The sequence below is a fragment of the Eptatretus burgeri genome, chromosome 17 (genome assembly GCF_056783735.1).
Source record: "Eptatretus burgeri isolate ZD-2024b chromosome 17, Ebu_testis_v1, whole genome shotgun sequence".
Taxonomy (NCBI): domain Eukaryota; kingdom Metazoa; phylum Chordata; class Myxini; order Myxiniformes; family Myxinidae; genus Eptatretus; species Eptatretus burgeri.
In genome coordinates, this window is record NC_140977.1 from 18559867 (window position 1) to 18584055 (window position 24189).

The 24189-nt window shown below is 44.5% G+C and overlaps 1 protein-coding gene across 1 annotated transcript in view; it reads left to right on the forward strand.

The window, feature by feature from the left end:
• Positions 1-24189, forward strand: part of LOC147009463 (uncharacterized) — a 65009-nt gene that overhangs the window by 34339 nt on the left and 6481 nt on the right. Inside the window, exons 4-5 of the mRNA XM_085861748.1 lie at positions 9919-10113; positions 13242-13346. Of these exons, the coding sequence (XP_085717874.1) occupies positions 9919-10113; positions 13242-13346 (300 nt within the window). The remainder of the gene's footprint in view (positions 1-9918; positions 10114-13241; positions 13347-24189) is intronic.

Here is a 24189-nt window from a genome sequence, read left to right on the forward strand (position 1 = left end):
CAGCAGATATTCTCTGACAAATGGGAGAATGACAAAAGAGCAGGAAGAATCAAAAAAGAGCTTGATAGGACAAGAATCGACAAGGAAGGCTCTTTGGAATGGCTAAGAAGAGGTCAAATTAGTTGGGATGGAGAACAAGTCATCATTAATGCCCAAGACCAAGGACACTACACTAATGCCTTTAAGAAAATGGTGGGATTGAGCCAATCAGACAAATGCATGTTTTGTGGGGAAAAACAAAGTACCAGTCACCTTTCGGGATGCAAAAACCTCATGTCAGAACAGCTGCACACAGAAAGACATGGCATCATCTGCAGAGTAACCCATTGGCACATCTGTAAACATTTCAACATCCCGGTCCCAGAACAATCATGGAAACACAAACCAAATCCGATCCTCGAAATGAACAAGTAATTCTCACGTGTGACAAGATGATCCCATCAAGTGTAGACATTGCAGACAAGGCCTTGCGTCTGAACATGGCGCTCAAACACAAAAAGGACAGAAACGGCATTGTTGATCGAGGTTTCGGTTCCCAATTACTTTGGACAAAATGCCCCAAAAATTAGGAAAATTACCAAATATCAGGATCTGAAAAATGAGGTCAAGAGGATGTGGAAGTTGAAGAAAGCTGAAATTGTACCAGTGATAGTTGGAGCGACAGGAATGATGAAGCATACCCTTAAGAGGTATTCAAAAATCATTCCGGGGAATATCACTCCAAACGAGCTACAAGTGGAGGCTGTCAGAGGTTCAGTGAAGATTTTGAAAAGAGCCCTTGGAACGAGGCTATGAGAACAAAGTTTCACAGTTTGGTTCTTGAATTATGATCCTTTACCAAAAAGGAGGTGGAGATTTTCAGTTCTGGGAGAACTTCCTCTCATGCCCTGTAAGCTGCAAATGGAGATAACAATCAACGAGAGAACAATCATACAAATACACAGATTGAGGAAATCATTCACTCATTTATGCAACCTCAAAAGACAATGCACCTGTGTCCGAAGGAAACGGTTCAGTTTGGCATTTTTAATATGAAATGGGCAAAGCCTGGAAATGAATGAAACCCATAACAATTACCCTTATAACTCCCTGGAATAACCCTTTAGAACCCTCTAGAATTACCCTTTAGAACGCCCTAGAATTACCCTTTAGAACCCTTCAGAACTCTGCAGAATTTCCTTTTGGAACCCTTCAGAATTTCCTTTTGGAACCCTTCAGAATTTCCCTTTGGAACCCTTCAGAATTTCCCTTTGGAACCCTTCAAAATTTGCCTTTGGAACCCTTCAGAATTACCCTTTAGAACCCCTGAGAATTACCCTTTAGAATCCCCTAAAATTACCCTTTGGAACCCCTTAGAATTTCCCTTTGGAACCCTTCAGAATTTCCCTTTGGAACCCTTTAGAATTTCCTTTTGGAACCCTTTGGAATTTCCTTTTGGAACCCTTCAGAATTTCCCTTTGGAACCCTTCAGAATTACCCTTTGGAACCCTTCAGAATTACCCTTTGGAACCCTTCAGAATTTGCCTTTGGAACCCTTCAGAATTGCCCTTTAGAACCCCCGAGAATTACCCTTTAGAACCCCCTAGAATTACCCTTTAGAACCTTCTAGAATTACCCTTTGGAACCCTTTAGAATTTTCCTTTGGAACCCTTCAGAATTACCCTTTGGAACCCTGCAGAATTTCCTTTTGGAACCCTTCAGAATTTCCTTTTGGAACCCTTCAGAATTACCCTTTGGAACCCTTCAGAATTTCCCTTTGGAACCCTTCAGAATCACCCTTTGGAACCCTTTAGAATTTCCCTTTGGAACCCTTCAGAATTTCCCTTTGGAACCCTTCAGAATTTGCTTTTGGAACCCTTCAGAATTACCCTTTAGAACCCCCAAGAATTACCCTTTAGAACCCCCTAGAATTACCCTTTAGAACCTTCTGGAATTACCCTTTGGAACCCTTTAGAACTTCCCTTTGGAACCCTTCAGAATTTCCCTTTGGAACCCTTTAGAATTTCCCATTGGAACCCTTCAGAATTTCCCTTTGGAACCTTTCAGAATTTTCCTTTGGAACCCTTCAGAATTTCCCTTTGGAACCCTCTAGAATCACCCTTTAGAACCCATTAAAATTAACCTTTAGAACCCTCTACAATTACCCAGTTGAATTAAACACGTTGTGTTATTCTTCTCACTATTGATGGATAGATGGATGGATTGAAGGAAGGACATAGCCAAATATTGAAGCGGCTTCACCGCTTAAAAATACACAATGGAAAACACCTATATATATATATCTATATATATATATATATATATATATATATATATATATATATATATATATATATATATATATATATATATATATATATATATATATATATATATATATATATATATACACATTGTTAGAAAAGCTTTTTATTCAGTTCCACTCTCAGGAAGGTTTGAAAACGACATCTGTCCAACCTCAACAATAAACTTTCAAACTTGTCTCCTTTCTCTAAGACCTCTGGTGCTCCCTTTCCATCCCTTCCCTCGCTTTAAAGAGCACAACAGCCGACTATGCGCTTGAGAAGGTTGAATACCTCAATTCTGTGCTTGCTTCCAAATCTTGTATCTCCAACCCCTTTCTCTCGGGACCTATCCTTCCCTGTTGTACCCACTTGCTTTTGCACCGAAGAAGGTGGGGAAGGTTCGTTCAACTCTGACTCTGCAACTCGACCGAATGGCATCAGCTCACATGTCCGAAACACCTGATTTGCTCATCTTGTGCATCCTTTCTCTGCCCTTTCCACCCTGTCATTTTCACTCGGTCATCTTCAATGTGCTTGCAAATCCGCAAAAACTGATCCCCTCATCTCCAGACCTATCAGCTTACTTCCAATCATCAGCTCGGTCATGGAATCCATCATTGCAGTTGATATGAAATCCTTTTATTATTTACTAGCAAATACCACCTGTCGCTTTGCTGACCAGAAGTGGGGGGGGGGGGGAGGAGAGATAAACAGGAGAAGAGAAAGAGAGGGGTGGGGAAGAGTGATAGGAGGGAGGGAAACAGGAGGGGTGGGGAGCGAGTAAGGAGGGGTGAGCATGGAGGGTGGGGAGTTAGGAAGGATTAAGGGGTTGGGGATCAAGGAGAGGTTGGGGAAAGAAAGGCAGCATGAGGGGAAGGAAGTGTGAGGGGAGGCAAAGGAAAGGCAGCGTGAAGGGAGAGTCTGTCCAGACATAATCACCGTCTGGACACATATGGAGATAATATATGGGAGAGAAAGAGAGGTGTGGGAGGGGGGGTGCTGCACTGTATTAGGAGGAGTGGAGCAAGGATGGGACAAAGAGAGAGGGTTGGAGATGCGGAGTTAACAGAGAGAATCTTCTTGTGTATGGAAGCTTAGCTGCCAGAGTAGCTATCATTTCCTGGAAGCGTGACTGTGTCGCTCATGCAGTAAACACTGGTACTCATTTCGCCAACCTTGGAAGGATGACAGGCTGAGTCAACCTGGTGTATTAATTCAGCGGCCAACAAGGCTTGAACTCAGGACCCTAGGATCCCAAGCCACCACCCCAACCACTAAGCCAACACCAGGCTCGAGCAGAGAGAATATGTTGTGCTTTATGAACAACACAGACAATATACATTAGTGCCTGCCCGATATCGGCAATTTTTCAGGAATCGGCTGATTGGAATCAGTGTGATTACCAACTACGGTACATACTGTATACAACCCAAAAACCTTAAGTTGCTTTCATCCTTGTTTTGGGGAAATTTCAATAAACAAATGAATAAAACAATGTTGCATTATAGACATTTCAAAGAGATGTGCATAAACTATATATATATATATATATATATATATATATATATATATATATATATATATATATATATATATATATATATATATATATATATGTTACTAAAACTCTCACCTGTATGTATGTTCCCGAAATACAGTTAAAACGGTACACGATAGCGCAAAATTTTTGGGGCCTCCTTACTCACCATTCGCCTGCGGTGTGCAGTATTAAGTTTCGTTCAAATCGGGCAATGAAAAAGTTATTTTAAAAAATCAATTCCCGATTCAGTCAAGTACAGTCAAGATTCAGTCCGGGAGTATTTGATCAATGCAAACAATTTCAGCGGTATAGTTCGCTGGAGCTATCCCTTTTTTTCTTTTCTTGAAATGATTTTTTTCATCAACCGCTGTCACAACGGGAACCCAATGGGTTCACGGGTCATCAAGTTCTTTATAAATGGCTGCCAATCGCCGTGTAATGGGTTGGAAAAAATTTGGTTCGATATTTTAGAAAACATGTTAATACAGCAAATGGCTTGGAAATCGGGTATTATCAAATGTATTTTGCTTTGAAACTCACAAAGAGAAAGCACATAACTTTTCGAAAGCACATCCGATTCATATAAAACAAGTAAAAAAGACATAAAATGTCACGGCCCCCGTTGTTTTAGTAATTTTGCTGAATGGAGTCAAAGGTCTAGCCCATATTTATGTAGAACTAAAATGGCCACCAGTCGGCCATCTTTGATTAGATCGCAAAACAAAGTTAGGCGCAAGTGTATGCCATCATAGATTATGCTTTTGCCAAGTTTGAACAAAGTTGGACCATGCATGTCAGAGAAATGGTTGGGGACATGTTTATGTAACAAAATGGCCATCAGTCAGCTGTCTTAGATCTGCTGTTGAAAAAAAAAGACTTGCAAATGCAAGCCACAGTTCTTTATCTGTGTGCTAAGTTTGAACAAGATCATTAAATGCAAGTCCGATAATTGGTTGAGGATGTTTTTGACACTAGGTTTTTTTTTTGCATCTAAAATGGCCGCCAGTTGGCCATATTGGATCTGATGTCGAAAATAAATGATGTGCATATGCGTACGATCATTTGTTGTCTTTGTGCTAAGTGCAAATGAAATTGGTGCATACATGTCCGAGATATGGTTGCGGATGCACACATACACACGCACGCACGCACACACGGACACGACAATCGTGACCAAATCCATAAGCCCCCGTTTTGGACAAAGTCCAACTGGTGCTAATAACCAATTGCTTTTGAAACAAGCACAAGGACAAATGAGGAGGCACTGAAGGCCGTGTACCATGTGCCTGGGTGCGAGTTTGGTCCGCGTATCCCACGAACTGCACACACGTAACCAAGCATGCAGGCACGCGCACACACGCACACACACACAGACACACACACACACACACACACACACACACACACACACACACACACACACACACACCGAATCCCTTTACAAATCTAAAGCCTCCCATTTATATCACGTCCACCTACGTAACTCTTCATGCTTAGAGCAAACTGACCTCCGGATTGGGATAAAAATGGTGTGCGTAATACCGCTGTCGACTGGAGAGCACTCGCCAAGTGGTTTATGCACTCAAACAAGCACTCGAACAAAACGGTTGATAAGGAATGGCTGCCTTGGCAAGCGATAGCAAGCCGATTGGTAATGGGACATAACCTGTAAAAACACAAATAAACATCGTCCATTTCTTAACATTTTCAGATTTCACTCCAAATTTCAAGAGTTATTTAGTCCATGTGATGCGATCCTCAAAACGGAAATTATATTTCGATCATATACTTTGATAAAATAGGTCTTGCATTGGAGCCATCAGAAGGAACACGAACAAGCAAAAAGCAAAGATGAAGTCTTCAGGGGGAACCTGGATAGGACTTTGGTTTCCATTGCTATTCCTCTACCCTCAAGCTCTTCCTGGTGCAGCCAGGTGAGTCTTATGCAAAAAAAAAAATCAAAAGGAATGCGGATTCAAAAAAAATTAAATAATTTTGGATGCCAGACCATGTATCCAATCAGGTTGAAATTTATAATATATTGTTGCAGACCCAGTGTCGGGGGCGAAGACCACAAGGGATGAGCTACCTCTGGTTCCCACCAGAATTGCAGGCCCTCACACACGAATAACTTCGTGATGTGACGGGTCACTAATCGACCGTGAACACCAATAACTCGACCACGTGACTTACTGTACAGTCCTCCGTCTAATACCGTTTACCAAAAGGTCACGTGATGTAATTACCGGGGGACACACCCTCAGTATGCACTTGCTCAAACCGGATCACTTTACCAGATCAGATGCAGCCGAGTGGAATTGCCAAGCATGTACTGGCTAGGAAACAGATCGTTGTGGAATAACATCTCGGCTAAACGAAGGTGCGAACCATGCTTGACCAATGTAAGAAAAGACAAAAACGAGCTGGGAACATTTCTATACAAAGCAGTTATTACAATCAAGCAAGGAAAAGTATGTGGCACATTGAATGGGGTTTTATTTTATGTACAGCGGTGGATAGCAAAGATTTTGTGGGGTGCGGGAAAATACAAGCAATTTTACAAAAGCAGACAGAGCAGAGTTATCCCGTTATATCTTCCACAATCTTAATTTATACTCGAACAGGCGCCATCACATACACACACATAAACCCGAGGAAGATTAGATATAGCCCAGAGAGAAAGAAAGCAGGTGAGGATATGAGACCTCTCAATTCTTTCAGAAATATCACAGTTCAAAAGCCACCCAGTTCCACCCTAATCATGCTCGCGCAAATACACTCCTCGACTCCAACGCTCGGACCTCCTCGACCCCCACGCTCTCGATCCATGTTTTTCAAAACTGCCAAGCCTCACACTCTTGGTCTGCCAGGTCCTTGCCATGAAGGGCTGACTCACAAAGGAAACCGCTGATTCACTCCATTGTCCTGCAAGCCGAGCGGAGACCACAGGGACAAGCACCAAATGTAGCCTGCACTGTTGATCCACTCCACTGATCCACTCCTTTGTAACTGTTTCAAATAACTTTCTTGAATGAAGTTCCGATATTAGAACAGCAACAAGCTTATAAACAAGGCGAAATCACAGCAGCAGTCTTTTCAGCTCACGGTGTAAGTGTCACAAGGAATCACAAGGAAATCAGACACAGGTGGAGGCCATTCAGCCCATCATGCTTGCGCCACATCAACATCACACCAATTTATCAACACAAGATCTAATTTGAAAATGCAATTTTTTTTTTTAATTAAATGTTTTTTGTGGGAGTTTTTTGGAGTTTTTGTTGTTTTTGTAGTTTTCTTTTTCCTTCTTTTCAGGGGAGTGGGCATGGGATTGGGTAAAAAAAACACATAAACCACACAACACCCCTTGATGAGAACGCCCCCCCCCATCCCCACCAACACTTCGTACACATGAACACAATCACCCATCAATGCTCAAGCTCCCGAAAAGTACAACCAACATCCCTATTATATACCCCTCCATCTCCAATACTTCCAGGTACCTATCTGTTTCTAATTTAAACTTATTTACTGTTTCTGCTGCCACTACCTTTCCGGGGAGACAATTCCATGCATTAACTATTCTCTGGGTAAAAGTCCCCTACCTTACTACCCTCTTAACTCTCTTCTTCTTTACTCTCAGGCTATGGCCCCTGGTTCTACCACTGTCTACTCTGCTGAATAATTCATCTTCACTTACTATGTCAATACTTTTCAGTATCTTAAACATCCCTACCATATCTCCTCGTAACCACCTCCTTTCTAGTTTATCAAGCCCTATTGCATGATTTATAGTGTATAAGTGGCAAAAAGTGAACAAATAAAAGTACAGTTTGAACAAATATACTGTGGAAGTTGAAGTTTGTGTCTGTTCGTGCGTCGGTGGCCAGTTTCGGTGCTGCTTTTGCTTTTCAAGCCTGAGCTAGTTTATAGCTGTGCTTTATAGTGTATAGTTAGTTAGTTTATAGTTAGTTTATTCAGTTTACAGACTGGGTGATTCATCAATGTGTGTGCCGTCCCTCGGATGGACGCTAAACTGGGGTCCCATCACCGACATTAGTTTGTGGATATCAAAGATCCCACGCTGTCCTTCACAAAGAGTCGGCAAGCTATTGCCAGCACCCTGAGCAAATTACAAAATTCCTGCCCTAACCTTAGTCGAACGTCACGTCTGACCAGCCAGTTCGTGAAAGTCTTGACCAAATTTTCTCCAGGAAACCCCGCAAGAACTTGGAACTTCAAATGAAGCATAGCGTGATCTTTCACCGGCCATGAATCTTCAATCATGTAGCGATGAGGAAGTGAGGATTAGCCGACTAGGGGTTTCGCTGTACATTAAAATAAAATAAAAAATTACGTGAGAAGCTCGGGCCCCTCAACGGACCCGGGGGGGGCAGTGACTCCTTCTGACACCCCCCCCCTTCCTCATCGGCCCTGATACCACCACCATCAGTTCCAATCAATCAAATATAATCACAGTCACACTGGCCTTCATACAATCAATCGTGAAGACAATAATAGCCGTTATGCCTACATAGTTGTCGGCCACCAACGTAGCAAGGCTGATTTGTATCGCTGAATAAATCATGCAAATCAAGCTCAAAAACGGCTGAATACTGATCATCATAGAAATTATGAATCATCCCTACTCACTTGTGGAAGCTTAGACCACATTATTTTGCCCTGTTCAGCAATTTTTGCATTTAATGGCAAAACATTCTGCCCCACATGCCTGGTGTTGGCTCAATGGTTAGGGTGGTGGGCTTGGGATCCCATGGTCCTGAGTTCAAATCCTGCTTTCCGTTGAAGTAATACCAGGTGGGGTTGACGCAACCTGTCATCCTTCCGAGGCCAGCAAAATGAGTACCAGCTTGCTGGGATGTTTGAGCATTTCGAGTATCCTGCGTCGGAGTGGCGACCTGTTCAGGATTGTGGCCAAGAGCCCAGGAGATTGCTTTGGCAGCACCGATTCTCTGTACAGATTCCCGATGGATGGATTCTGCCCCGCTGCTCCTTCGTGATTTGCTTGAAGGTGCCGTCATCATACCTATTCCAAGATGGCCCCAGAAATTATTTGCAAAACACCGGCATGTCCATTCTACTGTACATATATTTCTATGCAGAAACCTTTGCGGACTGTTCCAAGTCGAGGCATGTTTGAGCAGGCTGAAACAAAAATGGTGGCTTATGAGACTTCAGACTTTTTTTTTTTGTTTTTTTTTGATGATGAGAATCCCCTAAATTTTCTTCAAAAGTGGTGTTTAAATTTACCCAAATACCCAGTTTTCATTCAAACACTCCCTTGATGTTCTCTTAATATGTATGCAAACTTTCTAACCATTAGGTTTCATGTTTTTTTTGCAGTTATGGAGGAGACACACTGACACACACTCTTTTATCAGTACAAGTACCTGGTCTTGGGGAGAATTCCACTTCTCCTGACTGCTTCGTTTGGTAGTTGAAGGAGATTGTAGTTGACTTATAGAGCGGTTCAAACTGCTTAGACCATATTCGTGACCCAACGGTTTGATCAAACAAATTTGATCAAACCCAGTACTACTTGCCAGACCGATGGATTTGAACTGAATTTCCATGGACATGTTTCAGGGGAATGTTGTAGGGTCATCTAATTTTTTGAAAAGTGGGTTCCTTATCTATTACCTGAAAGTTAGTGATGTGGGGAATTTGTCCCCATATTAACAAATGTGCTTCATGGATTACATCTGAGCACAAATACTCCTTCATACACATCCCCTGTGCCTGTGTGTAAGTCTTCTCACCATTGAATGTCTTCATTCCAAAATTGCTGAACAGGCTTAGATTTCATAGCAATATCTAAACTTTTGTATGTTTTATCTGTGGCCAAATCAAAATTTACATGAACATGTAATACAATTACGGTATTGTCTTTAGAATGTACAACATGTGCAATTTAATTTTGGGGGTCTCACAGGGTGTGCATATGTGTGATGAACTTTTAAGGTACTGTAACTGATTCAGACAGAGGTACTTCACATGTAGGTACTGTATTGGATCAAGGTACTCCAGTGTGGAGCAAACATCAAGAAGAGTGGTATGTTTATTGCCTCTCTAAAGGTTCACCCACCATGGACGCTCAAGTTGGTTGTTGGAGGGATTCCTATCGTGTGCAGCTGGAATCGGAACATCAGACTGTGCTCGAGTGTGAAATGAAGGTTGAGGAGCCGGAAGGATCTTCTGAGATTCTGAAGATAAAAATAGAGGATGTGAATTCCTTTGGTCTGGAAGAGGAGCAAAGTGACCAGCCGAATGGTGAGTTGTGTGATCTACATCACTTTTAATGGGATATGTGATTGTTTAGTTCCGACTTTTTAATTTCTTGCATCCATGATGGAGGCTCGTGGAAGACCGAGAGCAGAATGAATGAGAATACAATGGAAAGGGGGGAAACGACAACAGCAGAGTCGACGTGGGAGTGAGATGAAGGAAGGGGAGGACACATGGGGAAGAAGAAGGACGCAAGTTGAATGAAACACAGGAAGAAGAGAAAGAGGGAAATGGGGATTAAAATACACAAAGTCACAAACTAACCAACAACCAACTAACGAAAGTGGAGAGGTGAGGGAGAGGGGGAAAATCACTATTACTTGTTAAAAGGAAGTGCTTTTAAATGGGGTCATTTCAGTTGGAAAAGATCATGGCTTGATAGGGGATGATCTAACACGGCATTGAACAGCTGTCTTCAAGACCAAGAGGGAAGAATGAGACAAGAGAATGTGGAACTTCTTTCCACAGGTGGGAAGAAAGAGGAATGAAAGAGTGGGGTTGAACAGTGGTTCTTGATTTTGGGAGTTTCACTGGAAGGGGATGCTGGTGGATGTGTTCCATTGCAGAAACCTGTTGCTGGGTGGGGGAACAAAGCATGGAAAGAGCAGACCAGAAAGGATACATGATAACAAAGAGAGACCACCAACCTGTCTGTAATGTGAACATGATAGGCCCATCGACTCAGCTTCATCACAGTAGATTACAATTATCTTGGTTCCTTGGTTTCCACAGTGCGAAGCTGAGCAAGATGTGAGACAGGGGAGCCAGTCCAGAGGGGAGAGCAGTACTCCATCAAGCTGCCAATGTCGGCCTTGTTGGTGGATAACAGTTCAGGTGTGCTGAGGAAGGATGTTGTATAATGGAGGATGCTCACTCTGGCTTTGAAGGCCAACTCAGAAATGTGGTTTTTCAAAGAAAGGTCATGGCTGATAGTGAGACACAAACGTTTAAGTGACTAAACTTCTTCATGAGGATTGTTAAGAAAGGAGATGGGAGGGTTTTCCAGATGGTCCTTTCGGAGAGAGATAGTGAGAGTGTGAGATTTATCAGGATTGAAAGACAGATTCCAAGTTTTTGACCAGATTATGATTCTATCAAGGTCTGAAGAGAGGGAAGAGGCTGCTGCCTGTCTCTCTGAAAAATAAGTGATGTTATGGCAGAGGATAAGCCTAGTGTTGACTTACTGGTTAAGGCGGATGGTTTAAAGTCTTAGGGTCTTGATTCTGAGCCCCTGTCATGATGTTGAAATAACACCATGTGGGTTGACCCAACCTGTTATCCTTCCGAGATTGGCAAAATGAGTCCCAGCTTACTGATAACATCAGTGGCAAAGTCGCACTTTCAGAAAATGATTCAACCAGCAGCCATTACATAAGCTGCGTACGAAACAACACCAACAAAGGCATTTGGCGAAATGATCAGCAAGGACGTAAAGAGGATTTTTCCAGAGTCAGAGGGCTTGATGATGAATTATAGGAATGCGCCCAGCTCACTACCTCGTGGCAATCCAACCTTTATAGGGAGACATGAAAGGATTCCATTGAGAGGCGTGCGCTTGCTGCTGGAGTAAAGGAAGTCAGGAAACATTTCCGTTTGGCCAACTGCACACACTGAAATAGCCACGAGGTGACATTCGTAAAACCATTGTATCGTGGTGAATTATTTGTGCGCGCATTCACCTCCACTTCGTATCTTGGGAGATGATAATTATTATCAGGAGGTAACATTCTCTGTCTCGGTCTCATTTCACCTGTTTTGGAGTCCGAGCCTGTTGCAATTTTCATCGATTAAAAGCCCGATGAGTCTCTCACCTCTCATCAGAGGAAACAAACCATCAGCAGCTCTTACCTCATAAATCATCCCCAGCTGCGATTTGGAGTGGATAGTTAGTCAACAGTTGGCCCTTCCAGTTGAAGAAGACAGAATAAAACAACTAAGTAAAACTACACAAGATAAGGCATTTGCTATTTCAAGGTCTCCCCAGGTTCTTGCACAGTTGCCGGCATTTCAAAGTCGCAAAAGTATGAAAACCCCAACGCTGCAAGCTCACGTCAGTCACTGGACTGGTTTCATCACTTATTGGCGAATTGTCGGCGATAGCTTAGATGGAATGCTGCTCTGTGAAGGAACTCAGGTCCTTCAATTTTCGATTTGCGCGCAATATTTGGCTCTTGGTTTGCAGCATTGTTGGAAGTCTGGTTCTGCTGTTGATGCAGGTTGTAGCAGAAATTGAGAAAAAAAAAAGTTCAGTGTGCCGAGATGAACTCGCCTCCTATTCGAGAAAGACGATGTTGGGATCTTAAATGTCCACTAACTAATTTGAGCAGAAGGAACATTTAGGTTATAATATTCATCTGGAGTGATGGTGCACGCATTGATGCATTCACTGCATGTGAAAAAACCAGGATGGCGGTTGAAATGTGGGACGAGATTTTAACTCGCACTGGATAGCTCAGACGTGTGTGTGCATACTTCTAATCTAAGGTATCTTGCCAGTCCAGTCCTTCAATGCGACAGCTCATCAACACATGACTTTTCCAAAGCCATGCTTGAACTTTTCTCCATTTGCTGACTCTTGGTTCTTTCCACTCGCCTCATTATGTGGTTGCATGTCTTGGCTTTGGCCTATTCATTCCAGTCTCTGCATTTGTCAGTCTGTTAACCTGACACACTATGTCATTTAATTTTCCATGAGGGTTGACTTTCGAGAGAATAAAACAACAACAACAACTGGTCACATGTTGGATCGCAATTGTACGTAATTTGCTAATAACTGCAGGGTGAGGAGAAAACCTTCTTTATTTTACCTTCTCTACATTTTTCTTGCCTTCTCTGTTTTGGTGGTTGTCATGTTGGGTGATGGTGAGCTTCCCACTGGAGATGTGGTCACGTCGGAAGCATCTCGTAACATTGAGCAAGTTTCTACATAACGTAATGCTTTGATATCGTAACGTTTTGATTCCCGTGGGGGAAATGTTTTATTTTTCTCTCTTCATGGAAGACGTCAAATCAACGATTTTAATGCAATATTTATTTAGCCATTTTATGAGTATGGAACCAGCTCTGAATGTAATTCAAGACTGCCTGCATTTAATGAAAGTTACTTTTTCCAGATTTATTTGTGAAAGTCGAAGCAAAAACTGAGCACGACGTCCACCTGGATCCACCAGAACCAAATGACGCTGAAGCTTCTTTCTTCGAGAGCCATCCCCATGAAGGTTTCTGTCAATGCCTCGACATTTTGACTTGGACAGTTTGATGATGAACTCTGGTGTTAAGAAGAAACAAAAACCCTACCTTTTGATTTCATTGCTTTAAGAAATAACCACGATGGAAGATCAATTTCTCAAACATCCATTATCTCTTTCATCATTAGGTAAAATATTTTAAGCAACAGTAAGGCCTAAGTCACATTTGCTCTATGGCGAGGATACGGCGGCCGTACGCCCTCTGAATTGACAGAAACGTGTGGCGGCCGCAGAGTTTCTGCGGTGGCCTCAGGGTGGCCCTACACCGTTTGGCTATCTTTTACAGGCCGCAGGGGTCGCCGTGGAATTATAACGCGGAGTTATAACTTTTTTCATTTCCACGTTCGCCGTAGCAATTCGACAAGCCGGGAAAAAAACTGGTAAAGAAAAAAAAAAAAACCATGAACCCACTCGTTGCCGTCCGTCTGGCCGCACGTTCGCCTTAGGGCCCCCCTGCGGTCACCTTGCGGGCACCTTGAGGCTACCTTGCGTCTGCCTTGAAAATTCTATGGCCGCCGCAGGGCCCCCCTAAGGTCACCGTGCGACATCAAATCAAAGACCGTACGGCACCCCCACGTTTTCGGTCTCCACAATTTCTAAATACGCCGTGTGGCTCCCCGAAAAATAAAAACACATGTGACTGCTACATTGTGTGACCGTGGAAATACTGCGGCCGCCGTATAATTGCTAGTGGCCGTAGATTTTGGAGACCCCACGGCCACCGTGGCAAATGTGACTTAGGCCTAACATACCTTTTTGTATTCTGGAATCTTTTATTTGTATTATCGTCAATTCTGATTTGGCTTTAATTACACACTTTTTGCTGATTTATATTGCATGTTTATATAATATGAGCAGGAACTCATGGATCAGTGTTCTGCAGAATATCTTCCCTTTATTTGGGAGGTATATGGGCAATGAAGCGCTGCCTCACATGCTCCGGGAAGTTTATGTTAACTGCTAACAACCCAGCATTAATTTTAGTCATCTGCACACTTAAAGCTGTTACTTGGTCTGTAGCTTAAGGGATCAGTTTTTGCACCTTTTTAATGTAATGCTATGACGTTGGCTGATTTCCCAGCAGATGGAAGATGACCTGGGGTAAATAACAGGGTGAAAAGGGCAGAGAGAGGAAGTGCAACAGCAGCAGAGAATATTTTTTTTAGGACACGTGAGCTGATGCCATCCAATCTAGTTGCAAAGTCAGAGTCTAGGGTTGCCAGAATCTTTTCCGCCTTCTCAGGTGTCAAAGATTTGGTCTTGAAGTTAGCGTCATGCAATATCGCCACAATGGAGAGTTTTTCATGCAGGCATTGACAATGTTTGATCGCCTCCCTCATGAGACCACCCAAAGAATTTTATGATCATTACACCACTTCTCATTGAGTCATGAATAATACTCAGTTTGAATCCAGTAGCTTTGCAGTCATGACAAAGGGATTGCAGTTTTACTATTATTATGACCTCCACTACCGAAGGTGGAAGGAGGTTATGTTTTCATCCCTTTCTGTCTGCTTGTCTGTGTGCAGGATATCTCAAAAAGTTGTTGATGGACTTGGATGACATTTTGTGGAAAGATGACATTTTGCGTCATTGTCATTTTGACGATGTAATTTTGGATGACATTTTGGATGTCATTTTGTCATTGATGTCATGACAAATACAAGATGTCATTTTGGATGACATTTTGCGTGTGTGACAACGACAAACTGATTAGATTTTGGTGAAGATCTGGATCCAGATCCGGATCTAGCTACTGTAATTTTTTAAGTGATTCTTTACAATTGAGAGATAGGGCAAAAACGATATAGAGCACAATATCTCAAAGAGTGGGAGATGGATTCGGATGAAAGTTGGTAGACAGTTTGGGTGTATGACAAGGAAGAATTGATTCGATTTTGGTGAGGATACAAATCCGCATCCGGATCTGATAATTTTTTAAGTGATTCTTCACCGTTGGGAGAGAGGGCTAAACTGATATATGGCATGATATCTCATAAAGTTGTGCACAGATTTGGATGAAACTTTGTGGACCGGTTGCGCGTGGGACAAGGACTAATTGATTCGATTTTGGTGAAGATCCAAATCCGGATACGAGAATTATTTATTTTTTACAGTGATTCTTCACCATTGAGAGATGGGGACAAAATCGATATTTAACATAATATTTCAAAAATGTATTGGGCCCGATATGTTCTCGTGGATCAGGCATTGCGTGGTGGGGGTATGCTCTCTTCCGAGTGTCTTTCTAGTTATTACCATGATTATTCTTCACGTTACTATTATTATTCTTATGAAAACGATATTACAAAAAGTAAGAAACCGAAGCTAATTTGTAACTCCCGTGGTAAAAGCCTTAAACTCTCTCAGGGGAGGGAAACATGGACAGGAAGTCCGGAACACGGCATCAATCGCTCCAGAAACTAATAACTTGAAGCTGCCTGAAGGTGCGGACTAAGGAACAAAGCCTAAGGCCTACACATACTGGGAAGGCCCGTGACACCTGTCCTTTCGATATTTGATGATCATTTTATCAGTCCCTTTTTTTGTGTTTCACACTGAACAAAAAACGCAAAGGTAGGGCATGGCAATTGTGAATATGATGATGTGTTAGGCCTGAACTGCATGGAAATATAAATGGCGGATGTTGGAGTCAGCTCTCCCATGCCATAATGACATCCCAGACATAATGATTTTGGGTGACAGACAGACAGACAGAGAGAAAACTGCTGCTATTTTCATATATAGATGATCTTGGCTCATGCAAAAGTAAGGTGGCAGAGAGAAAAAAAAAACAGCCCTCGTGAATGAAACTGTTGAGTATAACGTTAGGTCATTCCTTGGTGTTTGTTTAGTGTAAGCGCGACAAACTATTCATGCAATAGTTATGCGTTGCTTATGTAATTGATAGACATTCATCTTCAGTGCCATCCTGCTTTTGTCTAAACCTGCCATTCCTTCCAACCCATTTTATGTCCTTTCTTTTGTTTTCTTTAAATGTTTGCTTTTAAAATGCACAGCACTCTTGCAAGGAGAGTCTGGTGGGAGGTTAAGCAGGGTTCGATTTAGCTCAGACATCTTGTGGAGTGACCGTTTGAGCTTGTGACGTTGGCAGTATAGCCGAGTAGCCCCCCCCCCCCCATCTGCCCGATCATTACCAATGGTAAAAAGAGCAGAAGGATGGTGCGTGTGAGGAAGAATAAAAGAGGCAGACTCGAGCAATCTGAGAGAGGCTTCCTGGGGTCGGAGGAGAAGTTTCCTGCAAACGGCATTGGGTCGTACCATACAGACGAGCTATCTCTCTCTCTCTCTCTTTCTCTCTTCTCTCTTCTCTCTTCTCTCTTCTCTCTTCTCTCTTCTCTCTTCTCTCTTCTCTCTTCTCTCTTCTCTCTTCTCTCTTCTCTCTCTCTCTCTCTCTCTCTCTCTCTCTCTCTCTCTGTCACTCTCCATATCTGGCCCCAGAACGATTACCCTGCTTTGGGATTGAACTTCCTTCAGGACTCCTGGACGAACTTTACCTCTGGGTTTGCCCAACCAACACTCTTCATTGCCCTGACAAACCCTATGTATATATGCTGTGGTGTGCATGAGGGCCTTTACAAGCTAGTTTGATAAGATCTCCTGTTCGTTCTCTTGATTTGTTCAAGGGTGTGTATCAGTAGGTGTTAAGGGGTGATTCTATTATTGCTGGCATCTGTTTTTTGTGTGTATTTCTTTATTCCTGCTTCCTTCCGCCAAGCCATTTGCTTTTATTAAATAGACCTGGTCTCAGGGTGAATTCCGCTTGTCCTGGCTACTTCGTTTGGTGATTTGGGGTGGTTGTAGTTTAATACAGAGCAGTTCAAACTGATCAGAATGTGTTCATGACACAATGGTTTGCTCGGCCTTATTGGATCGGTTACGGGCGTCTATCGGTATGGGCCTCGGTTAATTCCGCTGCCTCACGAGTTATGTAACATGATAAACAGGCACAGAAACTTGATTGGGGCTGTGGACTTAGTTGGTGGTTGCATTCGTTGTTATATGATCTGCGGGACTCAAACTGGGCAACCGTAATGGACCTGCAGCTGTTACTATGTATACTCGTATATTTATTGTTGCGGTTCTAGGAACTGCATGCCTCCAAGGTGATGGCATCCAACATATAGTGGTCCCAAGACAGTTATTCCATAAATATACATTTAGATAGCCCCTTCCCTTTTGTCTAGTGGGTCAAATGGGACGTGCGTTGCGGGGATCTCATAGCTAGGTTTGCTTACACCACTAAACTTCATTTCTACTCTTCTTTTCTGATTATCCCTGAGGTAAATCCGAATTTGCGTCTTCGCAGAAGCCAAAACGTGCAGCACGTTCGGCGGCCTGGTGAGGGGAATAGAAAGCCGCAACACCAAATGAGCATCGACAACGCAGCTGTGAGAAAACAGCCATATTCTCAAACGAACTTCTGCCGCAAGCTCGAGATGATCGTCTGACGTTTCCTATGATCTGGGATGAGATTGCCGGTTGTATTGAAAATGGATACGAATGAATATCTCTTAAAGAGGCTGCACAGATGTGGTTTTGCACAACACAGAAGCAAATGCCCCAATATCAGCAAGAGCGTGGCTGGTGGCTTGGTGCCAATAGCTACATCGTCAGAGGCCAATAATAGTAAAACGACAACCACGCCACATTGTGCACGATACGGGCGGCGCGTACTTTTCAATCCATTTCTGGACTAATTATAATCGGCATTCTCTTTTCCCTCCATTTCTCCATCTGACACATATCTATATCCTTTTTCATTCCAAACCTCCATCTAATTATTATATTCGATCATTCCCCTCAAATCCTGACACAGATCGTAGTTTGCCCCATGCACACAATTGCAGAATCAGGCGAACGCGAGTGCTGACCACGTGGGCCATGGTGGATCCGCACGTACTGCGTGAAACATGCATGGATTTATCCTAACACTTTACCGTCGATCCTCGCAGGCAGCCGTGAGTGTTCCCTACAGATGGCAGACATTTCCTCGCCTCTCCGCCCGGCGAAACCGTGATCAGGCAGAGGCGTTCTGCACAGTCCGGATCGCTCGGGCTGCATGACGCATCACGGAGCAGGCATTGATCAGCGCTATATAATCGGAGATACCCGGGCAGGAATGCGGGACTGACGCCTCCCTTGGCCAGTCATCAAGGCACGGTCCGGGAGTTCGTGCAAGGCAATTGATGTCGCTGAGTTCGGTGTGGGCGATTCATATCATGTCGTGGGGTCGGAGCGAGACATTTTTACCTCTTGGAGCCATCTTGTAGGAAGTGGAATGTTGCTGCTTCTGGACATCGTGACCGGGCTGCACTGGGGGGCCGGGGCCAATCACAGCACCCGATTCGGGTGATGACGCATCGCTTTGGGGTGGCCCCCCGCCCTGCCCCGCAGGGTTTATAAAAGGCGGATGGCGAAGCCATTCGCACTCTCTGTTATTCTGCTCCCACACGTGCTGGATCTGATCATCACCTTCGACTCCACCCTCCTGTCGTCATCGCCATGACTCTGCCTCCACTTCTCCACCCTTCTCCGCCCACACGTTGCTGACTCCACCCACCCACCTGGTCCCGCCTACCACTCTGTACACTCACTCTCGACTCCGCCTTCTCCACTCAAGTCCCTCCCTTCATGCCCGACGATCGTGTCACATTCTCTGGACGACTCTAGTTGCATGAATTGCCACGAAGCAAGAAACGGCATGCCAGCTGTCGGGGAATGTCGGGGAACCCAGCAGAGCATCCCCCAAAAACATATTTGTGGCGCAATCGGGCAATCATGCAATTTATTCAGAGGCCGCTTGCCTCATTTCCTCCCCTCCTTTCTCGCTTCAATGACTCCTCTTCATCTGGTTGTGTGTGTGTGTGTGTGTGTGTGTGTGTGTGTGTGTGTGTGTGTGTGTGTGTGTGTGTGTGTGTGTGTGTGTGTTTCTGTTGTCCTCGCGGCTGTCCACATAAATTAAGATTGTAGAAGATTATTATTATTTCGAATTAAGTCTGCTCTGTGTCTGCTTTTGTAAGTTGCATTGTCGCACGCACCTCACGCTTCTTTCTATCCCTGCATTGCACACACCAATAAAACTATTCACTGTACCACATAACTTTCCTCGCTTGTAAATAAATTATTATGAGAAATGTTCCCAGCTCGTTTTCATCTTTTCTTTCATTGATCCAGCATGGTCCGAATCTTGGCGTAGCCGGGACTTTATTCCCAATGATCTGTTCCTTTTAGCCGGTACGTCCTTGGCAGTGTCGCTTGGCTGAATCCGATCAGGTAAAGTGATCCGGTTTGGACAAGGCGTACCGAGGGCATGTTCCCCGGCAATTAAATCACGTAATTAATAAGGTAACCCGATGAACCCATAGACGGGAGGACCCTCGGTCACGCATTTGAGTTATTGGCATCCACAGTCGGTTAGCAACCCACCACGTTCCAAAGTTATTCGTGTGTGACGGCCTGCAATTCTGGTGGGAACCTGAGGTCGCTCATCCCTTGTGGTCTTCGCCCCTGACCCCGGTCAGCAACAATATATTGTTACGGCTGTGGAAATTCGCAGAGCACAATATAGGTCCTTAGATCAGTTATGCCGGTAACTCTGTGTTCAGATAGATTTCCCTACTGTTGTTTAACGGGAAATTATTTGTGTGCAGGGCTGTGAATCTTCAGTTAGCCATTTTTTTTTTGCTATCGTTATTTTGGACCAACCGCTTCACCACTCCCACCACCTCCACCACCAACATCGCTCTCATCAACCGTTTCACAACAACCACCGCCACCACCAACACCTTCTCCACCACCGCATTCACACAACCACCTTAACCACAAGCGCCCAACCACACCACCCTCACGACCACCACACAACGCCAACCACGCCACCATTACAACAACCATGATCACCTCAACCGCCAACCACAACAACCACACCACCTCAACCACCACCACGTTTTCTACCTCGGCACACGGTTGCCAGAGGCCTGGCCTTCGTCGAGGGAAAGCAGGCGGCCCCCGTTCCCCCCTCCCCCGAACGAATGGCGTCTCCGCGGTGGATTTCACCCTGCGAGGGACAAAGAGAAGAGCAAAGACAACTACCACGGCAGCACGCGTCCCTAATTTGGCAGGAAAATGCTTCCTTCTGGAAGTTTCCTGAGTGTTCTGGAAGGAAGGGTGGGAGTTGAGAAGGGGCGGGGCATGGGTATAAAGCGGAGGAACGCGAGCGCGGAGGAGAAGAGTGGGAGAGTCGTGACCGTAGTCACGGCTGTGGTCGCTCTTGGCGCCGTTGTAGGAGAGTCTCTGGAGGTGGCAGAAACGCGAGCGCTGAAGAGAAGGTCTGAGGCGTGTGTGTGTGTGTGTGTGTGTGTGTGTGTGTGTGTGTGTGTGTGTGTGTGTGGGTGTGTGTGTGTGTGTGTGTGTGTGTGCGGAGGCTACGGCTCGAGGCTCGCTCGCTGGATCGTGCTAGCTGGATCGCTCTGGGCTCTCTGGATCGAAGGCACTTTGAGGGGGTCGGTGGTCGTGGTGGAGTCACTCAGGATCGTGTGCGAGTTTCCTCTCTGGGTCGGATCGAGGAGGACTCGAGCTCGAGGATCCACCACCCGGTCACATTTTTCCTTCCTTTCTTTATTTTCTTTTGGGCTTTTGTGTGTGTGTGTGTGTGTGTGTGTGTGTGTGTGTGTGTGTGTGTGTGTGTGTGTGTGTGTGTGTGTGTGTCTGTGGCACCGTGTCCTTAAGTAAACCTGCTGAAGTGACTGTAGATAATAATAATGGAGAACGGCTGTAGGTCTTTGGTCCTCCTGTCCCCTACCCCCATTCTCCCATTGCATACTGTTTGTATATTATATTGCTTCATTGCTTGCGTCGCGTGTATAAATAAACGTGCCTGTCTCAATATACCTGTTCGTGCGTCTTTTTCACCATTTGAGTTGCCATCGCTGCGTGCGGAATATTGGCGGGCTTTTTAATAGCCGATAAAGTGATCGGGTCCGGCGAGGTCGGGCGATAAACCACCGCTCGGCAATCGCATACAAAACGAGCTGTGCGTAAGTGACTCGTTTTGTACCGTCCTCCACCGAGGTATAGATCCCCAGAATTCCTGTCTGCGCAAATAATTAGGTATATCGACAATTCGGCGATTGACCCTGTAGTGCGTGGACAGGAGAGTTGGCAGGTCTATGGTGTGATTAAAAACACACCCGTAGCTGGGTTCCGGCGTTTGATCCGGAAGGCTGCGACTGGATTGCCCGTCTGGTGGGCGTAAGGCCGCGATTCGGCTAAAAGCGGCTGTCCGCACGCCGAACGGGCAGAAATCTACAACAATATTATAAATTTCAATCTGATTGGATACATGGTCTCGCATTCAGAATTATTTAATTTTTTGAATCCGCATTCCTTTTGATTTTTTTGGGGGGGGGGGGATAAGACCCACCTGGCTGTCACCATCTCCTTGAGGGTCGATCCGCATCTACAATGCTTCAGGAAATGCCCATTATTTTCTGTTGGATTTCAACCCGGATACCTTTATATTTGGTGAGGTGGTGACCTCCGATCATCAAATGTGAAAAATAACTGTTAATTCAGACGTTACCATGATCGGTAAGATTGGCGAAGGAGTCACGTGACCTCTCAAATGCGCTTATCATTCAAAAACTGACATAAGGCAAACACAACCCATTCATCAATTTAAATGTAATTTTACTGCTCATCTAACAGCATAACTCTCAAGGGTGAAAGAAGAGTTTGTAGAAAAAAAGTTACCATCTTAGCTATGTGGTGGAAAATAACTCAATTTCCACTCAGGTTCATGCATACAAAAGAGTCTTTAATTTCGTGTATTTGGAAGAAGAACATTCAATGATTCAATAAAGCATTCAAATGATCTTTACTAACAAGTTGCCTCAAGCAATCCCTCTTATTCCCGTTTGACTACCATAGTAGTCACAGGGCGATCATTTCGGAGTCTTTCTCGGGACATCCAGCTCTGCGAACTCCCCCATAGTGAGTGGGTCCATACCACTCAGCCTTGATATTGTTACGGTAGTGGAAATTCACAGAACACCATTCAGGTTCCCCAGAGATCAGTTATTTTGATAAGTGTGTGTTCCAGGTTAGATTTCCCCACCGATGTATGAAGGGAATTATTCGTGTGCCGGGCTGTGCATCTTTGAGTTAGCCGTTTTCTGTTCTATCTTTTATTTCAAACAAACAGCATCTCAACAACCATGCCATTCCCACCACAGCGCCAACCACACTACAACCATGCCACCTCCACCACCACAAGAGCATCTCAACAACCACGCCGTTCCCACCACAGCGCCAAACACGCTACAACCACGCCACCTCCACCACCACAACAGCATCTCAGCAACTCCTGCCCCGATATCCCTCAGAACTGGTAAACAGAGGTGACGGTTAGGGCGTGTCCCTCAGGACAGGGAAAAGAAATAGAATGTCGGTTATCACGTCCCTCCTCTACCAACAAAGAGCCAAGCCGAACTCCCCTGGAATTTTCCCCCGGCGCGCCGAAAAGGGAAGGGCGAACGCCCCGGGGCGATAAAAAGGCTGCTTTGGAACGACGAGAAGGCGATTGTGAGATAATTGGTGATGACATCTGTGGACTTGGTGGAAATCGGTGGACTTGGAGAAATCGGTGGTATTGGTGTGGGGAGCAGGAGCAGTTGGTCGGAGTTGGACGAGTCGGAGCCGGAGAGAAGCTGCCAGCCAGATCGCCGTTGGAGGCGCCATTGAAGGCGTTGTTGGAGTCGAGACGAGTTCGGGCAGAGACATCGAGGGTCGCCCAGCGAGTCATCAAGAGGGTGGCAGGTTGCCTGCTCGGTCTCCCGTAAAGCAGCTCGTTTTCGTGCAGGCTCCGTTGAGGTGTAGATCCCCGGCATTTCTGTCTGCGCGAATAATTAGGTACATCGACAATTCGGCAAACAACCTTGTAGCGCGTGGACAGAGGAGTTGGCTGATCTATGTTGTAGTTAACAACACCCACAGCTGGGTTTTGGCATTGATCCGAAAAGCTGCAACTGGATTGCCACATTCGGTGGGTGCATGCGGCCGCAAATTGGGCTGAAGTGGCCGCCCGCACGCCGGAGTGGCGGAGATCCACAACAATATTTTACAGCAGTGTGAGTTGTCTCACTGCAAACTTGACAGTGCCCCCAGACCACTTTGGCTGCAGGGCATTCATTTAGGATCATTTGGGAAAAAAAGTTTGACAACATGATTAAAAGATACAAAACTTCTCCAAACAGTTTAAACAATACCAAATGCTAATGTTGTATCATCCATAACCAACCTTTATCATCACCATTCGGAAATATTCCATCCATCAACAATTTAAACCCCTGTGCTGTCTATTTCTTATCCACTTCTCTCTCACTTGCCACAGCAAAATGGTGTGTATACCATCACACTTACTCTGACCATCTAATCACTTACTCTGACCATATAAATACAAATCCATTCCTCATCAAAACAAAGAAATACAGTTTAATTAATTTCCACATCTTGCCTGTGACAACTCGCCTATTCCTCACGAAAGAAACGCCCACATGGCAAAAAGTTTGGGAAAAGTTTATTTGCATATTTATCCAATTTTTCTTGAACAGCTTTGTGGTCTACCAGTGTGACAGTAAAACAAAATTGTAGTCCAATTAAACTTGATTCATGAATTAGCCCACATAACAAAATATATAGACAACATAGATGTTTTGGTTTCAGCCACTCGCGCAGGCAAGTTGACCTTGCTCGGCGAGCCTTTGGAATGCTCTTGTGATGAACATGCAAAGTC